The sequence below is a fragment of the Alexandromys fortis genome, unplaced genomic scaffold, assembly GCF_014885135.2.
Source record: "Alexandromys fortis isolate MF-2015 unplaced genomic scaffold, M_Fortis_MF-2015_v1.1 scaffold_18, whole genome shotgun sequence".
Classification (NCBI taxonomy): Eukaryota; Metazoa; Chordata; class Mammalia; order Rodentia; family Cricetidae; genus Alexandromys; species Alexandromys fortis.
This window is the reverse complement of record NW_026067897.1, coordinates 2,861,366-2,880,588: the sequence shown is the minus strand read 5'-3', so window position 1 is coordinate 2,880,588 and position 19,223 is coordinate 2,861,366. Positions and strand designations below refer to the sequence as shown.

At 41.7% G+C, this 19,223-nt stretch overlaps 1 protein-coding gene across 1 annotated transcript in view; it reads left to right on the top strand.

Moving 5' to 3' along the window:
• The window catches only part of Pip4p2 (phosphatidylinositol-4,5-bisphosphate 4-phosphatase 2), a 51,823-nt gene that overhangs the window by 9,906 nt on the left and 22,694 nt on the right, over nucleotides 1–19,223 (top strand). The window contains exon 2 of the mRNA XM_050165961.1: nucleotides 14,916–15,064. Coding sequence (XP_050021918.1) covers nucleotides 14,916–15,064 — 149 coding nt within the window. The remainder of the gene's footprint in view (nucleotides 1–14,915; nucleotides 15,065–19,223) is intronic.

The window sequence follows — 19,223 nt, the reverse complement described above, 5'->3', positions numbered from 1 at the left end:
TGCAGAACGGTATGCTATGCAGCTGGAAAATGAAGAAGTTTTTGTTTTGTTTTTCAAGACAGGATTTCTCTGTCTAACAGCCCTCCCTGTCCTGGACCATGCTTTGTAGACCAGGCTGGCCTCCAACTCCGAGATCCGCCTGCCTCTGCCTTCTGTGCTAGGATCACCACACCTGGCTTGCAGCTGGACGTGTGAATAAGGCATGTGTATATACCATTAGAATACTAGTGGGGAAAGATTGCCAGAATATACTGTAAGGTCGAAAAACACATGATGAAGAAAATGTAAGGCACACTGTCTTGTGTGTAAAAATATAGGGCAAATAAGAATATGCAGTTAGAGAAACAAGGGAAGGGCTTAAGAGGCGTGGCCCCTGTGATCTCCATGAGAAGCTTCTCATATTAGTATAATAAATGACATTGATATGATTTCATACAGTACAGTTTTCTTTTTCTCAAAATAAATGTTATAGCAATATAAAAATCACAAAAATATAAAAATTTTCGTGGCAAGAAAAACCCATCAGTACTTATAAGCACATGATAATACATGATAATACTGACTCTCAGCATCAGAGGGAAACTTCATCACTGTAACTTAACAGACATTAACTTTAAGGTATTTGCACTATCCCCCCATAATTATGAATTATAACAAGTTCAGAAGCTCGTGAAATTTTCCCTTCTCATCTTCTCCAGGTTGAGATTTACATTTTCCTTCCTGCAGATAGACAAATGGGGAAGGCGACTTTGGAACTGTTAAAACTAAACCTGCAGCTGCTCAGGTTTCTGTTTTGTAAATACATGTTCAGAGGATACGTGTCCCCTCAGCAGTGTGCGTCCAGTCTGTATCATAATACGTGTGTGTGTGTGTGTGTGTGTGTGTGTGTGTGTGTGTGTGTGTGTGATCCTACAGAGACAAGGCGGGATGTAGGGGTCCTGTGCCTGCCATCCCCTGCATGTGACCTACATCTTCCCATCGAGACACTCAGCCACCAGTCTCCATCCCTAACGTGTATCGTCGTGTGAATAAATGGATGCTAGACTGAGGTGTTGTGTTGAAGTGAAGCTGCAGGGAGTGAGAGGAGTGTGAGAGCCAAAGGCAGTGTACCCAGTGGAACCTGTGGTCACATTGGTTGCTTCCCCAGAAACGTCCACAGGGCGGAGGAAGGCACTCCGAGGCTGTCACTGCTACCGTCAGTAGTGAAGAATTGCCACTTTAATTGCTTCATTTCTTTGGCAATTTTTATATTTGGAAATGAAATTTAGTTAATCCATTAGCTAAACATGGGATTTGCTCACTGATATGTTTGGCAATTATGGTATGCCTAAACGATAAATATTGATCCTGAGGGTCTTATCAGCTCTCATGTGTCCATCTGATTTTTCTAAGATGCAGAGTCAAGGTCTCAAATTCTAAAGTTATCTAATTATTGATTTTTTTTAAATCTAAAACTGGTTCACCATTGATTCACTTAAAACTCATGAAAGGTAATAATTCATAATTAGAAAAATGCAGAGTAATATATTAGTTTATATATTCATACTTTCTAATACCATGAGATCCTAATAGAATGCCATCTTTAAGCAAACAAAACCAGTTTGGCTGTTTCCTTTTCCTACATACTTACTTTATATCTCCCCCTCCCCATATCCTCTCTTGGTCTAACACGTCTGTAAACAAACCTGGGATAAGTAGACTTTATTAGTAGTGACTTATGAACGCCTGTGGTTAGTTAAAATATATATATATATATATACCTAATGTCGTAGGGTTTCTACTGCTGTGAAGAGACCATTCCCATGTTAGCTCTTATAAAGGAAAACATTTAATTGTGATGTCTTATAGTTTAGGCTTAGTCCATTATCATCATAGCAGGACATGATAGCTTGCAGGCAGACACGGTGCTGTAGAAGGAGCTGAGAGTTCTACATCTTGATCTGCAGGCAACAGGAAGTGGTCTGTCCACACTGGGTGTAGTTTGAGCCAAGGAGACCTTTGAGGTCTCCCACCCACACAGTGACAAATTCCCTACTCCGACAAGGCCACACCTTCTCAGAGTGCCACTCCCTTTGGGACCTGTTCTCTTTAGAACCACCTCGTCCAGTTATATACAAAGGGCTGTCATAGTTTCTCTTGGAAAATGCAGTTTGTGATCTTCTGTGAAATGTGGTCGGCGAGAAGAACAACAGCAGAGCAGCCCTTCACCTGAATAGGCTGTAAGAGAAATTTCTTTTTTGGTCACGGAAGCAATTATTTGTTCTGTACTATAAAGAAGCACCTTTGGATTTTTTTGAGACCTGTATTCTGAAAGCAATACAAATGTCAAACTGAGAACGGAGCCATACAAATAATCAGTGTGATTTCGCATTAATCAATGCCAGAAAATTTTATATCTGGAAATAGCAGCAAAGGAAATCATTGGAAAGTAAGATAAAAATAAACCATAAACCATTACACCCTGGGAGCAGTAGCAATGCCCAGGTGAAAGGCCTTACTCAGGGCAGGCCTTGCTGGCCTTACAAGGGAAGGAGAGGTCAGAGCAGAAGCCATTGTCCTCTAGGAGTTGGTCATTGCAGGTCATTAATGTTTCTTTCCAGGGTCTCCAATTATGTGGCCGTTCTTTGACATAGTCTGTATATCGGTCTGAGGCCCTTTGTGAGACAGATGATGAGGGTTGATAGAGAAATTTCATATTCATTGTTGGCTGATGGAAATTCCTGTCTTGTTGGTGCCTCGTGGGTTACTCTGGCATCGTGTGAGCGCCTGTACGGAGGACTAAGCCCTGGGATGTAAACTGATGTTGGTCTCAAGCCGATATTGCGGTCGCACATAAGGTGTGGCTGTTTTTCTAGAGATGTTGATTGGAGGAAGACGTTGATGGTAAAATTATATGGAAGTGTTGCAGCAGTTGAAGAAATAAATAAGTTTTGCTCAAGGATTGGACCCACATCCTTTTCCCCTTCCCTTATAACCCTGGCACACACTCTGTCTTCATCAGAGTTTTCTTCGTTAAAAATAATTATATTTCTGTTATCATACAAAGTAATGGTTGCCATTGTGGCGTTGTTACACATATACAATCATGCTTTGCTCTTGTTTGTTCTCTTACTGCCTTCAGCCAGCCTTCCTTTCCCAAGTGATTTAATGACACATATGTTCTATTAGCTTCTCTTGATCTCTTACCTTCTCCATTTAGACCTTCTCTACCTCTTCCACAGGCCTGTTTCTGTCCCCAGCTCATCTGTGTGTGTGTACATGTGTGTGCATAGATACACATATATTTAAAAGCTAAATTCTGTAAATGAGAGAACATGACATTTGTCTTCCTGAATCTGCTTTATGTCACTCAACATAATGATCTCTAATACAACCCATCATTCTGCAAATGCCAGAATTTCATTTGCTTTATGGCTACAAATAATTTGTTTTGTACATGTGCATTTTCTTTATTCATTCTTCTATTCAAGGACAACTAGACTGATTCTGTATCATATCCAGAATACTGTGAACAGTATAGCCGTAAACATGGATATCCAAGTACCTCTTAGTACTAAGCTGACTTAGGATCGTTCAGGTACATACCCAGGAGATGAATAGCTGGGCCATATAGCCATTTTAGTTTTAGTTTTTAAGAACCAACTGATTTCCACAGTGGCTGCACCAGTTAGTGATATTCCCACCAACAGTGAATGAGGTTTCTCTTTCTCCAGATCCTCACCAGCCTTGCTGTTGTTTGCTTGCTTCCTTCCCTCCTCCCTCCCTCCCTCCCTCCCTCCCTCCCTCCCTCCCTCCCTCCCTCCCTCCCTCCCTCCCTCCCTCCCTCCTTCCCTCTCTCCCTCCCTTCCTTCTTTCCTTTCTTTCATATTTTATTTCCTCACCACCTCTTCAACTTTCAAGCCTACTGTAATGGCTTTCACGCCTGCTATTCTTACAAAAATGTGGTATTGCTTTCTGTGAAAATTCCAGAAATTTCCATGAAGCCTTCTTCACGAGCCAGAGAATAACGTTGACAATTAAGTGGTTGTCAAGATGTTTGATTAAATTTTTTTTCCAAGAATTAGTAAAATACCTTTAGAATGGGTCCCAAGATTGGAGCCCCTGTGAGCTGTGTCCAGTAAAGACTCCACTATCACTTGACAGCCATTTTGAGTCTGTTCACAGTGAACATTATCTGAAAGTGAGTTTAATCGCATTTTCTTTCCTCAGTAAACAGACTGGTTACTTTAGCTTTCTTTGCAGAAGTTCGTAGCGAGACTCACAGTGTATAGATGAAGGCAGGTGCTCCCTCTCAAGCTTGCCTCACCCTGCCCATGCAGACGCTCTGGTTCTGTGGACCCTGGCTGAAGGACTGTGGTTCTGTGGTAGCCCCTCAGGTCACATTGCTGGTTAAAATACCTAGATTTCCTTTTCTATACAGCCAAGCAAAAATTTTTGCAGGTTACCTAGCCTTTTCAACCCCAGCCTAATCTCAGTTACTTAGTTACTTGCCAAAGGTCCCTGTGAGTCAGTATTTGAGAACACAGTGGTTTAGGAATAGTGTTGGGTTCTGCTAGTGTACTAGTCACTCTATAGTCTTGTCTCCCTACCGACACCAGACATCCCATTTCCGAGGGTCAGTGTTAACTGTCAACTTTATGAAATCTAGACTCACCTCTCACACTCTGGACATATCTCAGGGGATTATTTCTCTATCATGAATTAAAGTAGGAAGACCCACCCACTGTGGGTGGCACTGTGGCCTGGATAGACCCTGACTCTCTCCATGGGGAAAAGGAACTGGGCTGCAGGACTGACTCATTGCTCTCTGATTCCTGATGTTGATGCTGTGTAACCAGCTGCTTCAACGCCTGCTCTCTGTTCTTCCCTTCCACGCTGTCGCTATTCTTGAACTTAAAGTCAGAGTAATAAACCTTTTCCCCTTACAGTGCCTTCACCACAGCACACACAGCTAAGACGTATTCTAGGTGCATTGTGCCATGTAATGTTTGAATGTTTTCTCTGTGTTGAAGAGCAAACGCAGGAGGATGCTTGATTTTTATAAATAATGTTATATTTGTTTGTTTATCTATCTATCTTCATCTATCTATCATCTATATATCTATCTGTCTGCCTGTCTATCATCTTTCTATCTATCTATCTATCTATCTATCTATCTATCTATCTATCTATCTATCTATCTATCTATCTATCATCTATATTTATCTACCTACCTACCTACCTACCTACCTACCTACCTACCTACCTACCTACCTATCTATCTGTCTCTTCAACGTAGGGTTTCTCTATGTAGCAGTCCTGGCTGTCCCAGAACTTGCTCTGTGGACCAGGCCAGCCTCAGACTCACAGCGATCCACCTGCCTCTGCCTCTGGAGTGCTGTTTTTAAGGTGTGCACCACCACTGCCTGTCAAATGATTTTTGATGTCATAGTGGAGGGAGCATGCTGTGAGCCGTCTTAGGAGATGCAGCGATGCACAGCTTTAAGAATACTTAACGTGGACAGCTTTCCTGTGAGAAATCCACTCTAATGACCTCAACTCTCCAAATCTGTGGTTGCTTCTTCAGAATCATAGTAGGCATATTTTGGAATCATATCAGCAGCAAAGTAAACTCTTAGAGCCAATTCTAGTGATATATATATATACATAAATATATATACATATATATTTAAAATTGAAAATAAATTCTTTTTCTTACAGTATGTTCTGATCACAGTTTTCCTTCATCCCAGATCCTCTCCACTTCTCCACCACTCAACTCCACAATGTTTCTTTCTCTCTTTAGAAAACAGGCAACAAAACAAATAAAAACCAAACAAACCAGAATAAAAAACAACAAAAACAAAGGACAAGAAATGAGTGAACACACACACACACGTGTGTGCACCGTAAAAGCACAAAATTGGAAACCAGAAGGTACAAACAAAAGGCTAAGAAGACAATAAAATACTCAAACAAAATCACATGAGACCAAAAGTCGGCAGAAATAATATTGAGTTTATTTTGTATTGGCCAGCTACTGCTGGGGCCTGCCTTTGAGTGTGGTTAATTTACTCAGTATTTGCAGGTGGTTGTCAGTTGGAGAGAACTCCTCGGTGAGGGGTGGGAGTTGTGTCTGCTTCCCTCTCTCAGTTCTGGGAACCCATCTGGGTTGAACTTACGCAGGCCCTGTACATGCTGCTACAGTCTCTGTGAGCTCATATGTACCTCAGCTAATTCTGACTTTAAAGCAAGGAGCGAGCCTAGAAAATCTGGCTCAGTTCAGCATTATGTTTTATCTTTTGCTTGTTCCTTGAAGATGTATTCAAAAATATTTTTAGGCTTGAGGTGATACATATTATCCGAAATCTTGCAGTTCTTTTAGTGCATAAGTAAATTCTGTTTTAGAGTTTGTATTTGTTTATTAAATTATTTTTAAGACTCATTTAATTTTATTTTATGAGCATCAATGTCTTGCAATATTAACATACATATATGCATACTTGTGTGTGTGTGTTTTGCCTCTGGAGGCCAGAAGAAGGTGTCAGGTCCCCAGAACTTGAGTCACAAATGCTTGTGAGCCACTGTGTAGATGCTGAGAACTAAACCCGGTCCTCTGCAAGAGCAGCCGTGTTCTCAGTCACAGAGACATCTCTCCAGCCCTGATTTCATTCTTTCGAAGCATCCTGAGATTTTGCCCTCATCCTGGATCCTGAGGCAATAAGGGGTCTTAGTGGTTGATCACAGGGAAAATGTCCAGCCATGTCTTTGTAGGCTACTGCCTCAAGGGAGGTATTTATAAAGGGAAGGCTGGTCTCCACAGATACGGAGGAAGCTATTTTGTACTTGTGAGAGTCTTAGGGTAAGGGTTGTAATCTCAGCTCTGCTTGCATACATTCCGAGTCCCAGAATCCCACGCCCTTGTAACTAGCTCTCTTCCTGGCCATCAGTGGCAGATTCAGGCTGACGTGGTCTTCTATCACCACAGCTAAATTCTGTGTTTGGTTTCTAATAACAACTTCAAACTTGCTTGCTTGTTTCCTATTTATTTATTTATATTTGAGACGGGATTTCTCTGTATTGCCCTGCCTGTCCTAATAACAACTTCAAACTTGCTTGCTTGTTTCCTATTTATTTATTTATTTATTTATTTATTTATTTATTTATTTATTTATTTATATTTGAGACAGGATTTCTTTGTGTTGCCCTGCCTGTCCTGGAATTCATTCTGTAGACCAGACTGGCCTTGAACTCAGAGACCCAGCCACCCGCCTCTGCCCCCCCAAGTGCTAGACTTAAAGGTGTGCGCCACCACCGCCCAGCCCCTGGAATCCGTTGAAATGACACAATTTCTTTGGTTTCTGAAAAGGGGAGGAACAGGAGTGGCCATTTCTCTTTTCTCTGCACTGAGCCGTGTTGGAAAGAAAGAGTTGCCACCGCAAGCAGACGTCCCACAACAGCTGAGCCGACTCTGTCTTTAACCCACATTCTCCCGAGGACCGCGAGGAATGCGGGGGAGAATAGTGCAGGCCTTCCGGTCCGGCAGCTCCTTCTATAGTGGGATCCTAGCCCATCTCAGATTTTACTCTGATGTCATTTTTCTGTTAATGCTGCATTTTTTCAGGGGCCTGGAGGGCTGGTTACAGCTCGCGTCTGGGTGAAGTCAGTGAGTTCGGTGGACAGGCATTGAGGAGGCTTACAGAGGAGTGGTTGAGACGCCACAGGTCAGACAGCCGCGAGACAAAGCCAACCTTTAAAACGCAGAGAGATGAAGCTCTAAACAGAGAGTGCAGATTAATACGCTGGGATGAATTAGCTGGCACAGAATCGATGAACGACTCTGATGCCCGTGACGGGAAACTGTAATCTGATCACACGTGGGTCTGCAGGGTGGTTCCGCTTCCTCCTGCCAGTTTCAGGAGCAGCACGGTTCGTGTCTGTCCTTTGATCCCAGGAATCCCGGTTTTGCTATGAAGTTTTTATTACCATGAAATGATTGCTCCATACTGTTCGATTTTCAACAGCTCTTTCATCTTTTTCTTTATCCAGTGAAGCTCAGCTCTGATTCTTCAGAAGCCTTCACTCATAGGTTCTTGCCTGCTTCCATCTCCCCCCCCCCCTTGTCTTTACATCTTTCCCCCACATATAGTCTTTGCCTATTGAACCGTGACTGTGTTCCGGGAGTGGCGGATCTCCAATCCTGCAGTGGTCAGCATCTCTAGGCTTTGGCTTCTTTTAAGAGGAAACCTTAGACTTCATAGATTGATTTCAATTCTGATGTGGCGTAGTCCTGAAGATTTGACAGGATTCTCTAGAATTAAGGATACATACATAGCAAGAAATAATCTTTCATCTAATAGAACCCCACAGAGGAAATGCTCATTCTTTAAGAGTCTACCAACACTCTTAAAAATAGTTTTTTTTAACTTAATAATGAGCGGCAATTCTGAGATCACTGTAGCTTTTGTCTAGAAATTTCCCTGAGCTACGAGTGGTTTCTTGGCTGTTTAAACAGTGATAATAGATGATGTGAGAAATCTAAATCATAATTATTATGGGAGTGACTGACTAAATTTCCAAAATTGCAGGTCTCTTACGGAGGAGATAGAGTTGTGGGCAAAGTTTTCCTGGGGGGGGGGGATAAATTCTGAGAGCCTCCAAGAGTACAAGAAGTGTTCTAAATGGCCTTAGGATGTGAATGATGGGCAGACAATTGGAATGAAAGGCTGAGAAGTGTATGTATGGTAGCTGTAGAATGAGCTAACAAGTTGGCTATAGCTTTGTGGAAGAATCTGGATACCTTTTACTGTTAAACTGACATTATAACTGCCCTAGCCATCAATACTATCAGATCCTAGAAGGATAAAGTGTATCTGAGTACAGACCAAGTAGTTTCTGAATCTATTAAAAACGAGCCCATATACAGTGAGTCATACCCAGCTCTCCCTAGCATTGGAGGCAGAAATATTTAGAACAGCAGTCTTACTGTCTAAGCCAGGCCCATAAGGCGAATTTTTCTTTTTCTGTGGAAGAGGGACATGGAAAAGACTGACCTTATTTTGTCTAGGCAAAAGTGGTACAATCAATTCTCCAGGGTCCTGCTGTTTGTCCACAGTCTGGACCGGGTCCTGGTAGCAGGGGTTGCACTGGGGCATCTCGCCCAGTGGTCAGCGCCTTCCTAATCCAGATGGAGACATCACTGTGTCTCATAATCTTCTTTGGGGACCTTGGGTCACTGCTAGGATCTTGGAGTCTCTGTCTTATATAATAAGCTTTTAAATCATTATTTTAAATGCCATATTCTGCAGATCTCTGAAGTATGAGGGGTGCATAGATATGTCTGATTAGACAAACTTTGTTTCTCATTACTTGTTAAGTTTGACTTTGAAAACATATACAGGGAACTAAGTAAGGCTTGTTCCTGTAACTAATTATATCAGTACTTTAAGGATGACTGACTTCTATTTCCTAACAGTCTATAATAAGTTAGCAGCTTTCACAAGACTAGAACTTCATACTCTGTAATGACTTTGAATTAAAGCTAATAAAGAAACTGAATTAGTCATTCTGAGGGTAAACATAGAACAAGTTTATATCTAGCTGTGAATGCTGTCTCCTGCAAAGGCAAGGAATGGATCCCAGGGTGAAATGGGAACAGGAGGGAGTCTAAGAGCTAGCATTGCCCTAGGGCAAACTGAGACTCAGGCCTACCTTCCTGCTGATCTATAGAACCCATCTTGGCAGGTGTTTACCAAGTTGACCTGGGAAAGCTGCCCTGGGCCCTACATTTTCCCCCTTCACAATTACCGATGACAGGACTCAATCAAGGGTCCTGTCTGTTCAGGGTCTCAAGGGGGTGACACTGGAATCTCAATACCATCAGTCAAACAATATTGACCCTTTTTTCGAACAAAAGCCATCAGTCTGTTAATAAGGAAAAGCAAGATCATTAGGGGCCTGTTAGAGCTGAAAGTAAGGTTGTTAACCAAGGAGACCAGTTGAACAAGTTTTTATCCAGCTTTTGTTTGAGTGTTTTGTTTTCTATCTTTAGCAAGGCCATTGAATCTCTAATTACCCCAGAGTAATTGACACAGAAACAACATTCTTTCCCCAGAGGAAGAGGTCCAAAACTCTTAGTATCAATACAAGTTATGACTCAGTTTATCCAAATAGCTCAAACCCAACAAAGTTGTCAAAGACAAGGAGGCTAAACATACATTTTTAAGCCTGAATAGACCTTAAACAAGGAAATATACTTTTAAACAATTAGTTAACCAGGCCATTTTTGTCTCAGTTCTATGCTTGCAAGAAAACTTACATAGACTTTTCAACAAAACAAGCATACTTAGTACATGTGTGTTTAATGACGTTAAAAGTTTCTCATGCCGCGCACCGCGCCCTAGTGTCTGAGCTCTGTGTGCTGTTACCCAGTTGGCGAGCTTCGGGCAAGGGGGCTGGAGGTTAAAAATACACACAGAGAGAGAAACACGTGTCATCCTTGAATTCCCCTAGAGTGCTCCTTTATTGTGTTCAGGGATGGCTTACAGAGGGATAGCCACGCCCCAGTCAAACCCACCAGAAACCACTCTCCTGCCATCAGAAACTCCTGAAGGTCTCGTGCTCAGAGCAGCTGTAGGCACTCAGATCAGGGGAAAACAAGTTGCTTACAAGAAATTCAGGATCTGGGGTCTCACTGCTCCCAACATCCTTAAATTTCTGTGTAAAAGGAGACCCGAGTTTATGGGAGAATTGCTTTTTGTAACTTTATAACTCAAGGGAAGGCAAAAGCAGAAATCTGCTTTTACTATTGCTCCTCGAATGCTCATTAAAACAGGCTGTGCATCTTGACTTTGTAGGGAAGTGTGTTCTTTTCCTCAGACCAATGTCTCCTTCCTTCAGATCTCACAAAACCACCTGTAAATTACAAGGCCTTAAGTCTCTTCTACACTTACTGACGCTTTACCCTGCTTTGTCTTCTTCAAGCTGGATGGGTCACTCGACGCCAACCTTAACGTTCTTCCAAGGATTTCAAGCTATTTTTATGATTTAAGACATGTACAGTTCCCTTTCATGCTTAGCGTTGGCAATGCTCTCTGACAAGCTTTCCAGAAACGTAAGCAGGTAGTGTCATTTCGAAACGGCCACTTGTTTAGAACCATGGCTGCTGCAGGAATCCAGCTCATGAATCACTGGACTGCATGGCACTTGCTGCTAAATGTCTGAAAAATTCAGAGTAATAAGGCTGTGTAAAGAGACCGTGTGTGGATTTTACATGTACCGACCGTGTTGTCCTCTTGAGAGTTTGAAGAGCGTCATGTGATCCTGAACAGGAGTTTCAGAACTAGCTCATGTCATGATCAGCTGTCATTGTGCATGCCAGTGCTCTGGCTGGCACTCCGGTCGTGTGTTGGGTGAATCTTTGTAGAAGTCCTAAGATAGTCCCTGACATCACAAGGGCTTCCGGTCCTAGAGGAGAGTAACTCAGTGACAGAGTGCTGGCCTAGTTGTGCAAGGCTTTGATCTCCAGCACTGTTAAAAGGTAATTATGTAGTTAGAACCAATTGGATGGTATTGTAATCCCAGAATTTGAAAGGCTAAGGAAAGAGAGTCCTGAGTTCAAGGCCAACTTGGGCTAAATAATGAGTTGACTCGTTGGGTCTAACAAACATGCTAAGGTGCAAACAGAAAACACACAGAATGGGGCCAGGTGCTCCCTATGAAGCCCCTGTCTTAGACTGCTGTATCAGGACCCCTTCTGCACCTGATTTTTTAAAAGTGATGTATGTTTTGATTGCTTTAAATTAAAATACAATTGCATTATTCTCCTTCCTCCCTTCAACCCCTTCCATATACACCCTCTCACTCCTAACCTCCGTTCAAATTCATGACCTCTTTTCTTTGTTCTTTGTTACATATATACATACACACACACATATATGCATGGACTGCTAAGTTCATTTAGTGTTGCTTGTATGTGTATGATTACAGGGCTGACCACTTGGAACAGGATGACCAATCAGGGCCTCCCTTTTCCTAGGGACGACTCTTTCTTATGTTCTCAGAAGCTCTCAGTTGCCTGTCGTTCTTTGTCTAGGGGTGTGGTTCCTTGAGATTTATTTCTAGTATATCAGGTAATTCTAAAGTAAGCGTAACTCTTTACCTATTCAATCAAGTTGACTTTTCACAGAGCCAAACTACAACAGCAAGAATATGCTATGAGTCTGCTTGTGTGTGTCTTTGAGGTATGGGGATCTTCAAAGCTTTTACTTTGGTGGGTACTTAGGTTTTTAAACCTGCCGCCTTCTTTCCTCTGTGTTTGGAAAGAAATTTGGTAAAGGGGAAGGGATGTGTTTGCAGTTTGTCCATTGGTAGGTAGGGATGTCTGATTGCCTCCTTATCTCACCGTGAGCATCTTGCCATTTATAAGAAGCCTTGAGAAAAGGGTAGATTTATCCATGAGACGGGCACATCAGTTCCTGGAGGATGGGACCCAGACCCCAGACTCTCTCAGTTTTCTATTATGAGATCAGCTTTTTATTTAATCCAGGGTCAAAGAAAATAGGATCCTAAAGATGCTTCATTTTGAGGGAGTAAAGAATCTAGGGCCTTTGTGGTTCATAAGATCCCTGTCTATTCCCAGAGCACCCATGTTTTTCAGCTTGGCAGAGTTCTTTGTTGTGCCCATTCCTTCCCTATGCCTCCATTCACATGGAGAAAAACAAAGAAACAAAGACAGGCGATGACTTTTGATAGCAGAAGGGAGGGGCACAGGTCTGTCTTTAGAGTGTCTTCTTCCCTGCCAAGTCTTTCATGTAAGATCAAGCTTCAAAAAGTATGTATGACACAGTCATGTGCTCCTCTGTCATTCTGTCCATCAGCTGCCATTTGTCACCCACCCATTTCCAGTCCTTTTTGCTGGGGTTGCTCCTGGATTATCTTGTCTTGAACATTATTTTGTTCATAACTCCTACATCTTTTTTTAAAAGTTCTTAATGGTAAGTAAACATTTGCAACAAGAAATTCTTTAATTTAACTTCATTTTGGCTGTGTCTGAAATTCAAAGAGCGCCCCCACCCCCCAGCCTTGTCTCACCCTGATAAATTCAGTTTGTCTGGGTCAGTTCGTGTCTCTCCTTAACTTTCTCAGTCTTTAGTTGATCCTGACCCCAGTCAGTCATTTTACAGGTCCCGTATCAGGAGAAAGCACTACAGTATTCAACTTGCGCTTGTGTAAGCGATTAAACTTGAGATGGTTGACTATCTTTTATTTTCTAGTAGTGAGAACTTTTATTTATTTGTTATTCTCTGACAATCTCTTTTATTGCCATATGAAAAAAAAATGTCTTGAGCATGAGCAGGTAAGAAAGGTTTTGCCAAGGGTCCAAACAGAGTGCAAATTGGTTGAAACATACTCAGGATGTTCAGGTTCTTAGAGAGGGTGTAGCGGAGGGGATCCGCTCTAGGAGGGAACGGTGATATTTTGATAACAGTGTAATGGCAGAGAAGTTACTTGGTCTTACCTTGTGAGCCATTTGTAGGTGTCCACGAGGGGATAAATAGGTATGGAGTGTATTTACAGCGCTGTCTCTCTGGTGATTTAAGTGTTGGGTGTCAAGCTGAATGCCGTAAGTCACTGTGATTAGATTCCAAGTAGGTCACAGCCCAGTTGTTAAAGAATGGGAATCTTGGGCCTTTTGTCCCTTCATCCATGTTGTGGTACAGGTTGGCCTTGTTTTGCAATCCCCCTGTCTCAGCTTACCAAGTGCCACACGTGCACTAGGATATAATTTTCTGTTGGACACAAGCTGCTTCTTCCAGCTGTGTAGTGGCACTCCATCTGTCTTTTAGTAAATAAGGCTTGCCCGACATTCAGAGAGGAAAACAGCCGCACTGATCAGCCTTACAGACCAGGCAGTGGTGACGTGCGCTCTTAATCCCAGTAGCCACGCTAGTTTGCCGAAGAAACCCAGTAGTAGTGGTGCAGGCCTTTAATCTCATCCCTAGAGAGGAATCTAAAACGGGAGGAGACTTCTCTCAGTCACAGTCTCATTCTGAGATTCCTGGAGGCAGGATGGCCATTTCAGACTGAGGTAGAGGTAAGAGACAGTGGCTGGCTGTTTTGCTTTTCTGACCTTCATGTTGAACCCCAACTTCTGTCTCTGGGTTTTTATGAATCATGCCACACAGCTCTACAAATGAGCGCAAAGGAATGGGGTCGATATTTTGAGTAAAGGAAATTCCCCACTGCAAGGTACCTAATCCATCAAACTTTGGGTTTAATTGGAGTTAAGAATTATTTTTTCGACAACACAGTCACATGCATGTTTACTTGTGTAATATTTTACTCTTTTGATTTATTGAGGGACCCACCACCCAGCTCTCAAATCATATATAAAGGCTTATTAGTTATGAATGCCGGCCTTAGCATGGCATTTTTTCTTGCCAACTTTTCTTAAATTTTCTGACTATCTTTTGCCTCTGAGCTTTTATCATTCTCTATTTCCGTATACCTGTTTTTACTTCTTTTCTGTACATCTTGCTGCGTTGCTGGATGGCTGGCCCTGGTGTCCTCCTCTCCTTGTTCTCTTGCTCCTCTTCCCTCGGTTCTCCTTCTGTTTATTCTTTCTGCCTGCCCAGTCCCACCTAGCCTTGCTCTTGCCTCCCTATTGACCATTCAGGTCTTTGTTAGACCATCAGGTGTTTGAGACAGGCAAGGAACCACAGCTTCACAGTTAAGCAAATGTATAGTAAACAAAAGTCACACACCTTAAAATAATATTTCCCAACATTTACTCTCTGCAACTAGGACAAGCCAGCTAGTGTTAAATCTGAAATATGGAGGAAGTATTTTCACAGTTTCTCCTGCATGCCTAATGCTTCTGTGCCCAGACTAACCACAGTGATTCTGAAGACTGATTCAGTGTAAAATCTTTTCAGCTGAACTCCCGCCTCCGTACACCGCCATCGCCAGTCCAGGAGCCAGTGGCGTTCCTGTGATCAACTGTCGCGTGTGCCAATCGCTAATCAACCTGGACGGTAAACTTCACCAGCATGTGGTTAAGTGCACGGTTTGCAATGAAGCTACGGTAAGTTGCAGTTTCCCATTAAAAAGCAGAGCTCGCTAATGGAGGTCTTGTTTCTAAAGGAAGTTTTTTAATGGTGTTATTAAGTGCTAATGTAGACTGTGTACGAATATGATTCTTTTCAATTTTTCTTCTGCCTAGTTTTCTTTTATTATATAAGGATACCTCTACATGTCTAGAATAACCCCATTACAAATTTTTCTTGGTTAGCTTAACTATAATGTCCTTTTGTTCTTTACATATGGTAGGTATTTATATTTCTCTTTAGTATCTTTCCATTATTATTTTTACTGGACTTTACTGCAAATGTAAATGTCTTTTTATTATGTAGAAAACTATTTAATATCCATATAATGTCAGCATTCCTTTTCTTTGATTATAAATTTATTATTCCTTTCAAATAGCTTAGCATTTAATATGCTTGTTATATATTATACAATGAAAATTTTATTTTATTCTTATTTTTTATTTAAATTATTTCATGTCATATATTGTGATCATGCTCTTTCCCTTTATTTTAAGAATGACCAGACACAGGCCAGAAGAGTGTAGGTAAACACTTGCTGTACAGAACTGAAGACCTGAGTTCAATCCCTGGATACCCACCAATGACCCAGTTGTCCTCTGATCTCTGGAATGTATACACACACGCACACACACACACACACACACACACACAATAATAACAACAATGCTTAGCCCCATATATATGAACTTGCAGCTGTTGTTTAGAATGCAACTTTTAAAATGAAGAGAAAAAAAATATAACCAGGATAAATAATCATAAAGTTTCAAGCTTCTTATTCTCAAATAGCTTAGCATGTACTATGCTTGTTAGTTATTATGCAATGAAAATTTTAGATAGTTGAAGGGCACTTTTAATAAACTGATCTTTGGGAAGAATAACTAAATCTAAGCAAGATTTTTACAGTTTCGTATGTGTAGTTAAGAAATGTACTGCTTAGTTGATATCTGTTCCTACTTGTATAGTTAGACTTTTAAATTTTTTCAGGCCCTTTTGTAATCTACAATTAAATATGAATCCAATATTGGTGTTTCTATTTTCTCTCATTCTGGAAAATGGTAAAGAAGTCTGATAGTGATCATTGCCTATAGGAACCACAAATCATAGATACTGGGCTTCCTATGTCTGAGGGAGAGTTGTAAAATAAAACTTTAATTCATAAAGCAATTTTTTCCCCCGCAAGGGATAGCCCATCATTTAGATAAGTCTGTCATGATGCACAGCCATAACTATGGATCTGGCTACCATGTAAGCTGATCAATGACTTGTGATTTAATTAGGATCGTCTTCTATTGGGCTCTCTGTAGACGGTAAGGCATAAGTTCTGATTTTAAGAGGCAGAGCTCTGAAGCTTTCCTTGGATTTAATAATATCTTCTCCCATTCTGCTGTATCTATCCATGTATATTTGAGATGGTGTCTGCCTTAGTTTGGGTTTTTATTGTTGGGAAGAGACACCATGACCACAGCAACTCTTCAGTTATTTAGTTGGGGTGGCTCACTTACTGTTTCAGAGATTCAGTCATTTATCATCATGATATGGAGCAAGGAGTCGTGCAGGCTGATGTGGTACTGGAGAAATGTGTCTACACCTCGCTAGAAACAGGAAGTTAACTGGTGGGCATACTGAGGGAAGCTTGAGCAAAAGAGACTCCAAAGCCCACCCCCAAGGTGACACATTTCCTCCAACTGGGCCACACCTCCTGATAGTGCCACTCCATTTGAGAGCTCTAACCCTACAAAGGAGGAAAGCTGTGAAAATGAAATTTTGAGGAGTGTTGTGACATGTGACTTGATAATATCTCAGCTGTAGTTGATCACAAACTTTTAAGTGAATTGTTTTAAGGCACCTGGGAGTCACATCAGAGAATTCTAGGTTGAAAATGCTGGAGATAATGAATGGAATGGGCTCAGATCCAACAGGAGATTCCCTACACCCACTGTCTCTGTCCCTATGGTGATCCTGACATAGAGCCTCAGCTGCTCCGGTAGGAACCTGGTCTGTCTGTCAGTTAAATGGCCCAGAGCTGATTGTGGGCCTGAGATTCAGAGGTTGACAGACAGGGTTGTAAGACCCTCTTTTCTCTTCAGTAACTGTATCTTGGGGGACTTCATATCTTAATCTGCGATTTCTTTGTGATAAAATAATACCAATTCATATAATTGTTATGGGAGACAGAAATAAAATACCCAGTGTAGTTATTGGCAAAGCAACTTTTACTATTATTATTGTTGCTATTTGAGATAGAACTGTGTAGCTCTGGCTGTCCTGGAACTCACTGTGTTGATCAGGATGATCGTAGAGATTCACCTGCCTCTGGCTTTTGGGAGTAAAGGCATGCATCACCCAGCTAGGCAACTTTGTTTTGCCAAATACTGATTTTAAAACATGTGCTTAGCTGGGCGGTGGTGGTGCATGCCTTTAATCCCAGCAGTCGGGAGGCAGAGGCAGGCAGATCTCCGTGAGTTCGAGGGCATCCTGGTCTACAAAGGGAGTTCCAGGATAGGCTCCAAAGCTACAGAGAAACCTTGTCTCAAAAAACCAAAAACAAACAAACAAACAAACAAACAAAGCATGTGCTTATGCTGGAGAAATGGCTCAAAGGTTAAGAGCACTTGTTGCTTTAGCAGAGGACCTGGGTTCAGTTCCCAGCACCCGTTTGGCAGCTACTAACGCTCTATTGTAACTGCAGGTCCACAAGACCCATCTCTGTCTTCTGGCCACAGGCACTGCAGATGTGTGGTGCACAGACAGACCCGCAGGCAAATGAGCCATATGCATAAAAATGAGTAGGCCTTAAAATAACACATAAAAAACAGGCTCCTGAGCTGGGTGGTGGTGGCGCATGCCTTTAATCCCAGCACTTGGGAGGCGGAGGCAGGCGGATCTCTGTCAGTTCGAGACCAGCTTGGTCTACAAGAGCTACAGGCTCCAAAACCACAGAGAAACCCTGTCTCAAAAAAACAAAACAAAACAAACAAACAAACAAACAAACAAACAAACAAAAAAACAGGCTCCTGGGATTGTCTCTTCCCCTTTTCCCATGCAGACCAAGCAGGACTTGACGAGGATAGCACCGAGGAGCAGTGCTCAGAATCTGGCTTAGTTGCCTCGTGTTACGAGTGAAGGGACTGATGTCTAGAAGTGAGAAAGGAATAAATGTGTGTGGAAGATCTTAGCCATTGTCAAACAGACATTTATTTCATGGCAAACTTTGAATAACATAAATCAGTAACAAACATAAATAAGCCTCAATTCTGTTTTTCTGGGTGCTTTTTATACTATAGCTATATACCCTTGATGTTTGTAAATCTGAACATTCAAATTTTGTTTCCTCCAATATAATTTAATAAATTATAGATTTTTACTAGCATTTATGTATTTCTATCACAGATATTTACTTAATGTATTTGGAATTCTTTTTTGTCTTTTAAAGAATAAGTGTTAAATTATGCATGGATGCTTCTGGATTTCCATGGGTTATGTAACAATATGCCCTTAAGAAACATTTAGCGCACCTAGCATACTGAGCATCCCAGGCGGCCAGCATAGTAGGCTCACTGTGCTGTGTAGCGCATTTCCCCTGCTGATCAAGGGGCTGAGAGTTGTGGCTTGCTGCTGATGCCCAAGAACTCCTTCAGAGACTCACATATTTCATATTGCTAGCCCTCAAGAAGAAAAAACCCCCAACATTCTAAGTATGCTTTCTACTGAACACAGATGTCTTTCTTCTCCTCACCCAGTAACTGAAAAACTGCAAGTGGGGCTATTGTAATTTAAGGACTCCCTGCAGGTAGATATGAAGCACTCCCAAATGCCTGTCATCCTTCCTCTACAAATGTTAATATAGATAGATGCTTTCTTTTCTAAATAAATTTTGCTAGTATAAATTTATCAAACGTAGAAAGTTAATGCTGACATCCTACTGCTGTCTAATCTTTTTAATTTTTTGAATTTTATTTATTTATTTTAAATGTGTGTGAGAGTTTTGCCTTCTTGGGTCATATGTACAGTGCCTGTAGAGGCCAAAAGAGGGAGTCAGATCCTCTAGACCTGGAGTTTTCTCTCTCTCTCTCTCTCTCTCTCTCTCTCTCTCTCTCTCTCTCTCTCTCTCTCTCTCTCTCTCTCTCTCTCTCT